Source organism: Zea mays, chromosome 10, assembly GCF_902167145.1.
Source record: "Zea mays cultivar B73 chromosome 10, Zm-B73-REFERENCE-NAM-5.0, whole genome shotgun sequence".
In the NCBI taxonomy this organism is placed as follows: domain Eukaryota; kingdom Viridiplantae; phylum Streptophyta; class Magnoliopsida; order Poales; family Poaceae; genus Zea; species Zea mays.
In genome coordinates, this window is record NC_050105.1 from 101,120,178 (window position 1) to 101,135,474 (window position 15,297).

The window sequence follows — 15,297 nt, forward strand, 5'->3', positions numbered from 1 at the left end:
CCTGTGGCTAGGCTAGAGTCAATTCGTATCTTGCTAGCATATGCCGCTCACCATTCTTTCAGGTTGTACCAAATGGATGTGAAGAGCGCTTTCCTCAACGGGCCAATCAAAGAGGAGGTGTACGTGGAGCAACCCCCTGGCTTCGAGGATGAACGGTACCCCGACCACGTGTGTAAGCTCTCTAAGGCGCTCTATGGACTTAAGCAAGCCCCAAGAGCATGGTATGAATGCCTTAGAGACTTTTTAATTGCTAATGCTTTCAAGGTTGGGAAAGCCGATCCAACTCTTTTTACAAAGACATGTGATGGTGATTTGTTTGTATGCCAAATTTATGTCGATGACATAATATTTGGTTCTACTAACCAAAAGTCTTGTGAAGAGTTTAGCAGGGTGATGACGCAGAAATTCGAGATGTCGATGATGGGCGAGTTGAACTACTTCCTTGGGTTCCAAGTGAAGCAACTCAAGGACGGCACCTTCATCTCCCAAACGAAGTACACGCAAGATCTGCTAAAGCGGTTTGGGATGAAGGACGCCAAGCCCGCAAAGACTCCGATGGGGACCGACGGACACACCGACCTCAACAAAGGAGGTAAGTCCGTTGATCAAAAAGCATACCGGTCAATGATAGGTTCTTTGCTTTACTTATGTGCTAGTCGACCGGATATTATGCTTAGCGTATGCATGTGTGCTAGATTTCAATCCGATCCTAAGGAGTGTCACTTAGTGGCGGTGAAGCGAATTCTTAGATATTTGGTTGCTACGCCTTGCTTCGGGCTCTGGTATCCAAAGGGGTCTACCTTTGACTTAGTTGGATACTCAGACTCCGACTATGCTGGATGTAAGGTCGATAGGAAGAGTACATCGGGGACGTGCCAATTCTTAGGAAGGTCCCTGGTGTCATGGAACTCTAAGAAACAAACATCCGTTGCCCTATCCACCGCTGAGGCCGAGTACGTTGCGGCAGGTCAGTGTTGCGCGCAACTACTTTGGATGAGGCAAACCCTCCGGGACTTTGGCTACAATCTGAGCAAAGTCCCACTCCTATGTGACAATGAGAGTGCTATCCGCATGGCGGAGAATCCTGTTGAACACAGCCGCACAAAGCACATAGACATCCGGCATCACTTTTTGAGAGACCACCAGCAAAAGGGAGATATCGAAGTGTTTCATGTTAGCACCGAGAACCAGCTAGCCGATATCTTTACCAAGCCTCTAGATGAGAAGACCTTTTGCAGGCTGCGTAGTGAGCTAAATGTCTTAGATTCGCGGAACTTGGATTGAAATGTAGCATACATGTGTTTATGCCTTTGATCATGTTCATTCTGTATTTTGTTGCTTATTGTGGTGCTCAAGTTGTACAAACACTCCCTGGACCTCACAAGTCCGTTGCAAGTGATGCACATGCTTAGGGGGAGATGTGTTACAACTTGACCCTTTGAGACTAACCATTTGCTTGAGTTTGCTTGATTTAGTCTCGAAGGTGCATTGAAAGGGAAAGGTGAACTTGGACCATGCAAGACTTCCACTGCACTCCGATGAGAGGGTAACTTATTCCAAGTTCATCTCTATGATCTTATTGCCTTTGTACTCTTAATTGACGATTTTGGTGAGGCAATGGGGTTAAAGGGCCAAGATTGATCCCGTTTTGGTGCTTGATGCCAAAGGGGGAGAAAATAAAGGCCAAAGCGATAAATGGATCAGCTACCACTTGAGAGATTTTGAAAACAGTAGAATAGAGCTTTTTGTTTTAGCAAAACTCTTTTATTGTGTTTCTTGTCAAAAGTTGGCTTCTTGTGGGGAGAAGTGTTGATTATGGGAAATAGGGGGAGTTTTTGAAATCCTTGATCAATCTCTTTTGGAATGACTCTCTTTATACTTCAACATGTGTGTTTGACTTAGAGATAGAGATTTGAATTTGATTTGCAAAAACAAACCAAGTGGTGGCAAAGGATGATCCATATATGCCAAAATTGAATCAAAACCAATTTGAGTTTTTATTTGAAGTGATTTTGCACTTGTTCTATCTACTTTATGTTGTGTTGGCATAAATCACCAAAAAGGGGGAGATTGAAAGGGAAATGTGCCCTTGGGCCATTTCTAAGCATTTTGGTGATTGAGTGTCAACACAAGTGCTTAAATGTGAATCAATACCCATGGATGAACAAAGTGCAAATCTAGAGCAAAGGTATGTTTCTAAGTCTTAGTACATTGGTTTTGTGTACTAATATATTTGTCTAAGTGTTAGAAACAGATAGAAGAAGATAAGAGAAGACTTGGCTGTGTACAGCCAAGGGACTGTTTCGGTCTGGGGCACCGGACTGTCCGGTGGTGCACCGGACAGTGTCCGGTGGTGCACCGGACAGTGTCCGGTGCGCCAGGCTCCTTCGGCCGAAGAGCCCGCTCTCGGGAATTTGCTGACGGCGTACGGCTAAAATTCACCGGACTGTCCGGTGTGCACCGGACTGTCCGGTGAGCCAACGGTCGGCCGGGCCAACGGTCGGCCGCGCGATCGGCGCGCGACACGTGGCCGAGCCAACGGTCGGAAGGAAGCACCGGACTGTCCGGTGTGCACCGGACTGTCCGGTGCGCCAGATCTGCAACGGTCGGCAACGGTCGGCTGTGCTGTTTATGGAAATAAATCGGGCACCGGACAGTGTCCGGTGTGCACCGGACTGTCCGGTGCGCCCGACGACAGAAGGCAAGGACAGCCTTCCAGATGTGTTCTCAACGGCTCCTAGCTGCCTTGGGGCTATAAAAGGGACCCCTAGGCGCATGGAGGAGGACACCAAGCATTCCTTGAGCACTCTTGATCACTCACACATCAATCTCGCGCACTTGTTCGACATTCTAGTGATTTGAGCTCCGTTCTAGTGTGCTAGTCTTTTGAGCTCAAGTCTGGGTCTTGTGTGTGCGTATTCGCTGTGATCTTTGTGTCGTGTGTGAGTTGCTAATCCCTCCCTTGCTCTGTGATTCTCTGTGAACATCTTTTGTAAGGGCGAGAGGCTCCAAGTTGTGGAGATTCCTCGCAAACGGGATTGAGAAAAGAAAAGCAAGAACACCGTGGTATTCAAGTTGATCATTGGATCACTTGAGAGGAGTTGAGTGCAACTCTCGTCCGTTGGGACGCCACAACGTGGAGTAGGCAAGTTTTGTACTTGGCCGAACCACGGGATAACCACTGTGTCATCTCTGTGATTGGATTCTTGTGGTTATTGTGTTTTGACTCCTCTCTAGCCACTTGGCATAAACTGTGCTAACGTCTAATCAAGTTTTGTGGCTATAAGTTTAAGTTTTTACAGGATCACCTATTCACCCCCCCCCCCTCTAGGTGCTCTCACTATGTTGAGCAACATCCCGGCTTTGAAGATAGTGAGTTCCCTAACCATGTCTATAAACTCTCTAAGGCGCTTTATGGGCTCAAGCAAGCCCCAGGAGCATGGTATGAATGCCTTAGAGATTTCCTTATCGCTAATGGCTTCAAAGTCGGCAAGGCCGATCCTACTTTATTCACTAAAACTCTTGATGATGATTTGTTTGTATGCCAAATTTATGTTGATGATATTATATTTGGGTCTACTAACGAATCTACATGTGAAGAATTTAGTAGGATCATGACACAAAAATTCAAGATGTCTATGATGGGAGAGTTGAAGTACTTCTTGGGATTTCAAGTGAAGCAACTCCAAGAGGGCACCTTCATTAGCCAAACGAAGTATACTCAAGACATTCTAAACAAGTTTGGGATGAAGGATGCCAAGCCCATCAAGACACCCATGGGAACCAATAGGCATCTCGACCTCGACACGGGAGGTAAGTCCGTGGATCAAAAGGTATATCGGTCGATGATAGGTTCATTACTCTATTTATGTGCATCTCGACCGGACATTATGCTTTCCGTTTGCATGTGTGCAAGATTCCAAGCCGACCCTAAGGAAGCTCACCTTACGGCCGTAAAACGAATCTTGAGATATTTGGCTTACACTCCTTAGTTTGGGCTTTGGTATCCCAGGGGATCCACTTTTAATTTGATTGGTTATTCGGATGCCGATTGGGCGGGGTGTAAAATTAATAGGAAGAGAACATCAGGGACTTGTCAGTTCTTGGGAAGATCCTTGGTGTCTTGGGCTTCAAAGAAGCAAAATTCGGTCGCTCTTTCCACCGCCGAAGCCGAGTACATTGCCGCAAGCCATTGTTGTGCGCAATTGCTTTGGATGAGGCAAACCCTGCGGGACTACGGTTACAAATTAACCAAAGTCCCTTTGCTATGTGATAATGAGAGTGCAATCAAGATGGCGGATAATCCCGTCGAGCATAGCCGCACTAAACACATAGCCATTCGGTATCATTTTCTTAGGGATCACCAACAAAAGGGAGATATCGAGATTTCTTACATTAACACTAAAGATCAATTAGCCGATATCTTTACCAAGCCTCTTGATGAACAAACTTTTAATAAACTTAGGCATGAGCTCAATATTCTTGATTCGCGCAATTTCTTTTGCTAAATTGCACACATAACTCATTTGTATATCTTTGATCATGTCTCTTTCATATGCTATGACTAATGTGTTTTTCAAGTCTATTTCAAACCAAGTCATAGGTGTATTGAAAGGGAATTGGAGTCTTCGGCGAAGACAAAGGCTTCCACTCCGTAACTCACCCTTCGCCGTCGCTCCGCGCATCTCTCCATCTTTTTAGGGAGAGTTCAAAGCAAATGGACTTCGTCCTTAGTATAATCCTCACTCATTTATGACCAAAGGGGGAGAGTGTAATTCTAAGGGCTCTAATGATTCCGTTTTTGGCGATTCATGCCAAAGGGGGAGAAAGTATGAGCCCAAAGCAAAAGGACCGCACCACCACCTATTTTTTAAAATTGGAGATTTTCAATTGGTAAATTTCAAATTGGTATCTTATTGTGCTGAAAAGGGGGAGAAAGTAGTATTTCAAAAATGATATATCAAAACCCTCTTGAACACTAAGAGGAGGATCTCATTTAGGGGAAGTTTTGTGTAGTTAAAGGAAAAGCATTTGAAACAGGGGGAGAAAATTTCAAATCTTGAAAGTGCTTTGCAAAATCTTATTCACTTACCTTTGACTATTTGCAAAAGAACTTTGAAAAGGATTTACAAAAGAGTTTGCAAAAACAAAACATGTGGTGCAAGCGTGGTCCAAAATGTTAAAAATAAAGAAACAATCCATGCATATCTTGTAAGTATTTATATTGGCTCAATTCCAAGCAATCTTTGCACTTACATTATGCAAACTAGTTCAATTATACACTTCTATATTTGCTTTGGTTTGTGTTGGCATCAATCACCAAAAAGGGGGAGATTGAAAGGGAATTAGGCTTACACCTAGTTCCTAAATAATTTTGGTGGTTGAATTGCCCAACACAAATAATTGGACTAACTAGTTTGCTCTAGTGTACAAGTTATACAGGTGCCAAAGATTCACACTTAGCCAATAAAAATACCAAGTCTTGGGTTCAACAAAAGAGTAAAGGGACAACCGAAGGCACCTCTGGTCTGGCGCACCGGACTGTCCGGTATGCCACCGGACACCGGACATGTCCGGTGCACCAGAGGACTCCAACTCAAACTCGTCACCTTCGGGAAAATCCAGAGGCAACTCCACTATAATTCACCGGACTGTCCGGTGTACACCGGACAGTGTCCGGTGCTCCAAGGAAGAGCGGCCTCAGGAACTCGCCGGCTTCGAGAAACTGCAACAGTTGCTCCGCTATAATTCACCGGACATGTCCGGTGTACACCGGACTGTCCGGTGTAACTGTGGGGCAACGACTACTTCGCGCCAACGGTCACCTGCAACAGCAATTAATGCGCGCCAGAGCGCGCAGAAGTCAGGCACGCGCGTAGTGGCGCACCGGACACGCTACAGTACATGTCCGGTGCGCCACCGGACATCCAGGCGGGCCTAGAAGTCAGAGCTCCAACGGTCAGAACCCAACGGCTTTGGTGACGTGGCTGGCGCACCGGACATGTCCGGTGTGCACCGGACTGTCCGGTGCACCATGCGACAGACAGCCCCACCAAACGGCTAGTTTGGTGGTTGGGGCTATAAATACCCCCAACCACCCCACATTCAAGTCATCCAAGTTTTCCACTTCTCAACCACTTACAAGAGCTAGGCATTCAATTCTAGACACACCCAAGTGATCAAATCCTCTCCAATTCCACTCAAGGCCTTAGTGACTAGCGAGAGAGATTTGTCGTGTTCTTTTGAGCTCTTGCGCTTGGATTGCTTCTTTTCTTTCTCACTTGTTCTTGTGATCAAAACTCAATTGTAACCAAGGCAAGAGGCAACAATTGTGTGGTAGCCCTTGCGGGGAAGTTTTGTTCCCGGTTTTGATTTGAGAAAAGAAGCTCACTCGGTCCAAGGGACCGTTTGAGAGAGGGTAAGGGTTGAAAGAGACCCGGCCTTTGTGGCCTCCTCAACGGGGAGTAGGTTTGCGAGAACCGAACCTCGGTAAAACAAATCCGCGTGTCACACTCTTGCTTGCGATTTGTTTTGCGCCCTCTCTCTCGTACTCGTTATTACTTCTAACGCTAACCCGACTTGTAGTTGTGATTAATTTTGTAAATTTCAGTTTCGCCCTATTCACCCCCCCTCTAGGCGACTATCAATTGCCCTCGAAGGCCCCATCCTCACATGGTATTCAAGATTACTAGCACTATCAATTGATTACTAGAAGACACTTCGTGACAAATTCCTGCTCAACTCTCAAGACTATATACTCGAGACAGATGCACTGGCAGAACTCTACCTATGCACGCAGAAATAAAGGGAAAGTCTTTGTGACCTCTTGAAATCACAGCTGTCCTCGTTTGATGATCAAATCGCCATCCACTATGCAATCAGTAGCCTTTGCGCAGGCGTCCTATACAGTCATTGCACAAGGAACCCCTTGTCCAACCTCAAGGAGTTGTATCAGCTTTTCGAAAAATATGCCCGATCAGAATAACTCCACCACAGAAAAGTCGAGTCACATCGAAAGCCCAAAGAGATCCCGCAAATCAACAAGACATGGACCAAGCCCCGCAGCCAGAGTCTACCCCTCAAGACCACAACCAGCAACTCCAGGTCACAACATCGCAAATCAGCCGCAGCCAGGCGAAGGCAACCCCCGATGCCAGAACTACTATCCACAACAAGGTCGCAATGGCAATGCAACCAGGGCAGAGGCAGAGGCCAACAACAACCAAGAAAATTTTATTGTGTTTTTCATGGCGAAGACTCAGAGCACCCAACTATAGACTGTCCAGAAACTAAGGAAACAAAGGACCGAATGGCCAAGGCCGCACCAGCAGCCAACAAAAGAGCCATCGTGCATACATACCAACCCCATCCATACCACCACCATCAATACCAGAATGGGCATCCATATTACGCCCAACTCCAACAAAACTACAATCATGCCTTCCCCTAGCAACCACGTCTTCAGCACCAAGAGCGATTAGCCCTGCCACCCCCACTGCAACAAGCAAACCAACAGCAACACCATCAGAAACCCCCTCCGCCACCCAAGCAAGAGGAATTCGCTAACCCACCTTTCAGGGGAGTCATTCACATGATCACTAGAGGGTTCAGTGCCGAGTTCAAAAACAAACGACGGAAGAAAAGAGTATTATCGAAGGGTTAATCATGTAGCCCTCACCGACCCCATGGTTCAAACGAAATGGTCCCATGTACCACTCACCTTCGGCGCAAGATATGTCGACCTCCTTAGTGCACCCTACACATATGCTTTGGTAATAAAATGCAGAATCGAAGGGTGGGACCTACACAAAGTCCTCATCGACAATGGCAGTCAAGCAGATATCATACTTCTTCATGCATTCAACCGCATGGACATAAACCATAGCCTACTCAAGCCAGCAAACAACCCTCTCTATGGTTTTGGAGGAAAAGGGACTTTTCCACTTCGGCAAGATAGAGCTGCCACTTTCACTCGGCATGGCCCCGAACGCGTGAAGGGAGCAAATCAACTTCGATATAGTTGAGACGGTTTATCCATACAATGCCATCATGGGGTGAGCATCAATAAACAAACTTGAGGCAGCTATACATGGCTTGTACACGTGCATGAAGATCCCAGGGCCTCAGGGGCAGATAACCGTATACGAAGACCAATAAGTCGCCCGAAATATTGAGACTTCGTCCCTGGTCAGCGCAATGTACACTATCTCACCACTGATAGTGAAGACACCAGCGGCCCTCACCCAGTCAAAGAAAACACAGCCAAGGCCCAATCACAATGTAGCAAAGGGGCCAAAAAATCCTCGTCGACGTGGCAACGCCCAATCAAACAGTCCTAATCAGCGAAGATATGCAGGAAATGAACTTTCTCCAGAGCCCTAACTCTGTTGTTGTAATTATTAGTCTTTGCTAATGATGGAATAGCGAGTAATTAGTGTTGATTAAATGATTTTAATTTATTTAAAAGTGGATTAAGGCTTGGTATGATAAATTATAGAGCATTACAACATCATCACATGAAAATATAATAAATTTTATAGCCTTTGAACAAGGATATCAACCAGAACAGTAGCAGCATGGACTCAATGAGACGTAATACGGGAAGAATATACTATAGATGCAGATGACACGCAGTGCAAAGGTAAAAAGGCATGGTGAATGAGTGACGGCACCAGCTGTTGTGATGGAGCGAGCATCTCCAAACGCTAGCTTCCATGTCAGTTCTGGTCTGAGAGCAGTCCAGCTTTGCCCTAAGAATGAGTGTTTCTTATGATCGTCAGATTAAAGAGGGCACATGGATGGTGTCAGACGCATCCAAATCATCTAAACTTGAACTTGAGGTCCATTTGCCTTTTGGTCTTTGATTGCAGGGATGCGCACAGCATTTTAACCAAGCAAGGAAGCACATCATCCACATCTCCACTGGCATGCAAAGATCATGCAAGGAGTCATCATGAGTTCATGGTAATAGAACTTCACAGCAGTACAGAATGTAATTACCACAGGTACCAATGTATTAGGCCCGCTCCTCTGATCTTGATCTTATGAACCTCCGACGACTCCTTGGTCTCTGAACTTCATCCACAGCATCCACTTCATCCTCCTCCCCTTCGTTATCGTCGTCGTCATCATCATCATCATATTGGAGACCTAACAAATTCTCTCCCCACAGATAGCGTCTCCTCTGCCTTCTCAGGCCCCTTGATGTGCCTCTTGGCTCATCACCTGATCTAATCGGACTACTGCTGAGCATATGAAATAGAAAGAATGTTGTCAGAAGAGACCCACTTGGTTCACTGGTTTCCCGGTCATGTGAAAATATTTCTCCGCCTTCAATAGCATAATCACCAAGCACAACTGCCCCAGGCATAGCGGACCTTATTGCGCTTACTATGTCAGCATAATCCCGCTGATGCTCCAGGTGGTGCCACGCACGACGTCTTGAGGGATCAACATCAGCAGGCCTTGTTGTGGGGTGCACCCTTCTGGCATGTCTACGGATCTCCCTGTAGTTACCAGAAAACATGCAGGCTTCTCGTGAGCAAGCTCTGGATTTCCCATCCAAATACTGTCTAGCTTCTTTGATGATCTTCCAGCCACTAACCGCCCCTCTGCACAGTGGGCACAACAATTGGTTTAAGCTTGACACGTCACTTGACACTGAAGAACCATTGATCCCAACCTCGTGAGTTTCCAATGTCAAATCTGGGCCTTCATTGTAGATGTTTTCTTCCTGTTCTCCAACTATGGCAGCAGGTCTATGGCTGGCATCTTGATGATCGGAAGTTTCATCGGGTACAGATATGTCTATGTGTAGCCTGGGGCTCTCTCTAGTGAGACCAAAACGAGATCTCTGGACAACATTTTGGTTTCCTGTACCCCTAGGCATGGACGAGCTTGGCTGTGAAGGACTGTCCTCATCATTCACTTTCATTTTCTTGAACCTATCTAGGCAATTTGAATGCCTATAGCTTGTATCACATATATAGGATCGGCATCCTTTGTCATGGGAGCTGCACAACAGAAGGACAGCATTATGCGGATGGTCCATGCATATCGGACAGAGAACATCATCCCACTCCTTGTGCAGTGCAGCAGTATCTGTATGTGCATTTCCCATCTTGAACAACTCTTTATTTTCCATCTTCAACAAACTGTTCAGAATCAGTGAAATGTATGGAAGAAATTATTACATGGACTAAACATATGTAGCAATTGCTATCTTCATTCAGCAACAAAGCTAGATCATATAATCATGTAAGATATAATATATAGTGATTATTGTTTCTACGGGAATATATTGGTATTCTACAAGGTCAAACAATAGAAACCATTAGCTTAAGTGCTTAACCAAGTTCAACTGTGGAAAAGCTTATTGCCCTGTCTCATTCTCCAATCTCCAATGAAGAATATTTATCTATAAAAGGCACAGGAATTTTTTAAGGTTCAATCGATGCAAATGACAACCCACGACCCATGTTGATAAAATTTATGAAAAACTCATGTCCCAATCAGATAATTTGCTTGCATATCTTGAATCTTGATTTCATATACTCAGCAATCAAACGTACATGGTGTAAGATGGATGAAATCACTTAACACTTAGATCAGAAATGTTCATATTTATACAAGAGAAAAGCAATAACTATGTACTTGGTTTAGTTGGTCTGTCCAGTGTCAGCCCTGGTTAACTGATTCAATGAAACAGGAAAATGAAATTACAAAATAGATGCCCTATATACGATAACAAAAACATTCTGGATTTGACATGACATTAGCAAATTAGCCTTTGAATGGGATGGCAACAAAATAATAAAAATGACCAGGATAAAATGCTAGATCAGTCACACATAAATACTAGCTCTGTTATGGGCTGTTATGGGCCTCAAGCCCATTAGCTAGGTCATTAGGGTTAGGTTAGCCGCGTCCAGATACGGTTTGTTATGTTGCTTAGCTATTAAGTTAGGGTTACCTCTCTATATAAGGAGGGGAAGGGTGTTAGTAGGGATAAGCAAGAAGAATAGATCTGGTTTACTCTTAGGGCCTCCTATAGGAGGGCTGAGTACCAAGACTATCTTACGAGTGCATCACAGTTCACAACAGCTCTGTCAACAACTCAACACATGCTGGCCTTCCTATGTACTAGGCACATGTTTATGAGCTAGGCATACCAACTTGTATTCACACTAGCGTCACCTTCTGTTGAATTACCTCCTAATGCAAGGAATGAAACTGACTTAATGATCAAGATACTAGAGTGCCAAAAAAACATAAAAATATAATCAAAATCACTAGTACAGCCTAGTAATCATCTATAGCACAGAACATGAGCATTCTGCAGCACTAGGTGAAGATCAGGCATATTTGATAATTCCTTATTTGAGGAATATCAGGCACTTTCACTTCCAGATACATTTGAAGTCTCAAAGACTCAAACACAAACAATTCATCTTAATATGCTTGCATAAGTGCATATATATCCTTAGCGAAGCAGGCCAATGTCTTTGTTGTGAACGGAACCAAAAAGAAAATCAATATTTATTTTCCAAAAATCAACTAGGCCGCACATGACAAATGACTGTAGATTTGTCATTCGTGATTCATCCATCTCTGTACACTGTACAGTCAGATATACTTACCAATTGCAGATCCAGTAAAGGGCATCGGTGTAAACATGAACACCCGATAGTATTTGCAAAACAATCGAAGTTACTAGGCATAATACATGCATAAACACTTGAAATTAGGTCAGATCCGAATACAAATAGTAAGTTAGGGTCTTGGCGCTCGGTTTTGCACAGCAGGAAGGAAAGACGAAAGGTGGGCGTACCTGGTAGTGCTCGTCGTCGTTGAAGGGACCGAAGAAGACTTGGGCACCTGCCGTAGGACGGCAGCGAAAGCTACCTGGGGCCGAAGAAGAGCACCGGGCGTAGTCGTCGCCAAGGGAGTGAGGGAGAGACAGACGGAAGGGATACTTACAGCACCTCCATTATTTCCCTAAAAAATCCCCCTAAACTCAGATTTAGGGATAAAACGAATACAAATCACATCCGGTCCATTTCTGGGAAAACAATACGAAAGAGACAGGAAACTGGATAGAGTTGACGGAGAGGTGTTCAAATAGGCTGGTAGGGTTTAGACTAGCTTCAACAATGATCTCTAAATGGTTTTGTACCCTAAATTTAGGGTGCGTTTGGTTGGCGAGCGAATGAGAATGGAGTCATTCTATTCCTATTTTCTAGTTGTTTGGTTAATTACGGAGGGAGAGTGGAGTGGCTCCTGGAATCTCTCTGTTCCACTGTATCACCAAAACTGGGAACAAGTCCGCTCGCCGATATTGACCGGACCCGAGCGCTCTCGTTCGTTCCTCTCTCGCAAAATCGATCGCCTCCTGCTGCTCCTCCAACCCGCCGTCGTTGTGCATCAACTCAAGTGACTCCACGACCACCTCTTCTCCATACGCCTCTTCTTGATCTCACGATGGTCCCTTTTGTTCCTTCATCGTTCCCACGTCGGCCCCTTTTTCTCTTCACCAGATCCATTTCTACTTTTTCTCCCACACCGCCAGTGAAGATGTAGCACAGGTCAGCGACGGCGGCGCCTCTCTCCTCCACCTCTACTAGTAAACATAACATCTACAGGAGTAGGACTAGGCTCGGATCCACTTGCCCCTTCGCCTTCCTGGCCGAGACCAGATCCACGGTGGCTTTTCGCTCTAGTCTGCAGGAGTAGGAGTAGGCTCAGATCCACGGTGGCTTTTCACGAGATGAGCAGCGTCCGACAGGTGCATCTGCACTACAACGGCGCCGGCACAGACACACCATACGTCGCAGCGGGCTATGACAACGCTTGTGGGTGCGGGGTGAGCTTCAGCGCATGGAGCTCCTGCAGCTCCTGTTTTGGAACCACACCAATTCCGGTTTTTGTATTGTGTTTCAGCTCTTCCTGTTTTGTAGGAGCCAGCCTTGCCAAGGTTTCCAACAGATCCGTCCCCATCTTTGCCTATTTAGCCAGTAGCAATAGACATTGTGAGTAGAACTAGGCAGAATAGCTTTGGATGTTGTCATGTATGTCAGAAGTCACTGAACATTCTGTGAGCAGTATGTATTGCACGCATATTTGCCTTAATTTGACCCCAAAGTGGTCAAATATACTACTTCAATACCCATCGATATGAGCATTAAAAGATATTAAGCTTTCAAACATGTTGATTCTAAAAATATTCAGTCCAAAAACTACACTAGTCTGATACTATTAGAATGTAAAGGAAGATTGGATATTCAGAGTTTTTTGACAGTCAAATATTTTAGCAAACTCTATTGTTGAGGTTACCTTACAAATGTCCATATCATAACTAATTAACAATATTATACCATCGACATACACATAATGATCAGTCTAAGACAGATATTTGTTGAGGTTAGCTTAGAATCCATGAATACTAGTTCCTATTAGGTAGAATCCATGACTACACATAATGTTTTCATCTTGACATTTGCAGCAAGATTTTGAGGAGAGAAGAACAGGAATTTTGCAGTAAGACTTTGGCAGAAGGTATAATCTTGTTGCAACTATTTACTATGTGCCTTGTGTGATTATGTGGTATGTTAGTAACTAATGACTTTAACCTTGTTGTGTATAATATAGATGGATAAGAAGCAACAAATTTTGGTTTACATAGTTGCATCGCATATGTTGCTTTCAATGATGGCCATGGTTATTCAATCTAGAAAAAGAAAGCGTTGTGAATCTGTAGAAACAATTACCTATGCTCCAATTGAGGGGAGAGATAGAATGAGAATTGAATATCTTAATAATAAGATATGGAAAAATGATGTAACTTGTGTTAGTATGCTTAGACTCAATAGAGCATCCTTCTTCCGATTTTGTAAACTATTTAGGGATCGTGGCCTTTTGCAACTTGCAAGGCACCATACATTTGTGTGTTGAGCAGCAGGTTGTAATGTTTTTAAATACTGTGGGTCACAATGTTAGGAATAGGTTAGTTGGCACCAACTTTGATAGGTCCGGTGAAACTGTTAGTCGCTATTTCAACAAAGTACTTCATGCTATTGGAGAGCTACGAAAGGAGTTTATTAGGCCACCATCTACATCAACTCTAGCTAAAATTGCAGGGAACCCAAGATGGGACCCTTACTTTAAGGTGTGAGGCTACTGTATCTTCCCTTCATTTTAAGGGTGGAATTCATATTATAATTGCTTATATTCTTTGCATTCTAATTGAATAATAGGATTGTGGTGCAATAGATGGCACACATGTGCGAGCATCTGTTCCTAAACACATGGAGGCTTCCTTTCGCGGTAGAAAGAGTTATGCTACTCAAAATGTCATGGCAGCAGTAGATTTTAATCTTCGATTCACATTTGTCTTGGCCGGTTGGGAGGGGACAGCTCATGATGCACTAGTCTTACGTGATGCTTTAGAAAAAGAGAATGGTCTTCGTGTGCCTGGAGGTAAATACAACTTGTGTAGCTCATTACTTTAGTCATGAAATATAATACCTAGTGTAGCTCACATACATATCCCTTGTATGCTAGGCAAGTTCTACCTAGTCGATGCCGGATATGGAGCCAAACCTAGATTTATGCCCCCTTTTCGTGGTGTATGATACCACTTGAAGGAGTGGGGAAATAATTCTGTGCAAAATGAGAAAGAATTATTCAATCATGGTCATTCATCTCTAAGAGTTTCAGTAGAGCGGGCATTTGGTTCGTTGAAAAGAAGATTTAAAATTCTTGATGATGCTACACCGTTCTTCCCCTTCTCTACATAAGTAGAAATTGTGGTTGCTTGTTGTATTATTCACAATTGGGTTATACAAGATGGAGGTGATGACTTTATCATTCCTGAGAGTGAGGAATTGTCTACCATTAATCATCAAACATCTTCGCATGGACAAGCAATAGAGCATGGTATTATGGTTAACTTCAGGCAGGAACTTGCTAATGCTATGTGGGAAGACTATCATACAAACACCATTTGATTGCTATGTATTTTCCAATGTCTCTATCATTTGTATGGATATGTAGCATTTATTTGTATGGACATGTATCTTTTATTTGTATGGACATGTATCTTATATTCGTATGGACATATATCTTACTGAAATTTGGACATGTATGTTACTAAAAGTTGGAATGTATCTTTTATTTTGTATGGACATGTATCTTTATTGTATGGATGTGTAGGTCATGGACAAGGAGGTAAACAGTGCAAAAGTTGGTGGTGGTCTATGTCAATGGACACCAACTCAATCCACATTTGTGCTCAACTTT

At 44.1% G+C, this 15,297-nt stretch overlaps 1 protein-coding gene across 6 annotated transcripts; it reads right to left on the reverse strand.

Annotated features, from left to right (window-relative positions):
* Positions 1–8,509: 8,509 nt before the first annotated feature.
* LOC100276502 (uncharacterized) lies at positions 8,510–12,100 on the reverse strand. Of its 6 annotated transcripts, none has more exons than XM_035962988.1 (3): positions 11,831–12,100; positions 9,010–10,154; positions 8,510–8,922 (listed from the first exon to the last, which is right to left on the reverse strand). In XM_035962988.1, the coding sequence occupies exon 2, from the start codon at positions 10,142–10,144 to the stop codon at positions 9,017–9,019; it is 1,128 nt and encodes a 375-aa protein (XP_035818881.1). In that variant the 5' UTR covers positions 10,145–10,154; positions 11,831–12,100; the 3' UTR covers positions 8,510–8,922; positions 9,010–9,016. The 6 variants fall into 6 exon arrangements, with proteins under 6 accessions (XP_035818881.1, XP_020400567.1, XP_035818880.1 ...); XM_020544978.3 differs by having other exon boundaries at positions 11,640–11,832; XM_035962987.1 differs by having other exon boundaries at positions 8,512–8,922; positions 9,001–10,154.
* Positions 12,101–15,297: the final 3,197 nt, after the last annotated feature.

Excerpts from the sequence above, each read along its gene's own strand:
- LOC100276502 (XM_020544978.3), bottom strand. The coding sequence starts at position 11,731 with ATGCATGTATTATGCCTAGTAACTTCGATTGTTTTGCAAATACTATCG. Across the intron at positions 10,155-11,639 it reads CTTTACTGGATCTGCAATTG|TTTGTTGAAGATGGAAAATA; the intron begins GTAAGTATATCT and ends GATTCTGAACAG.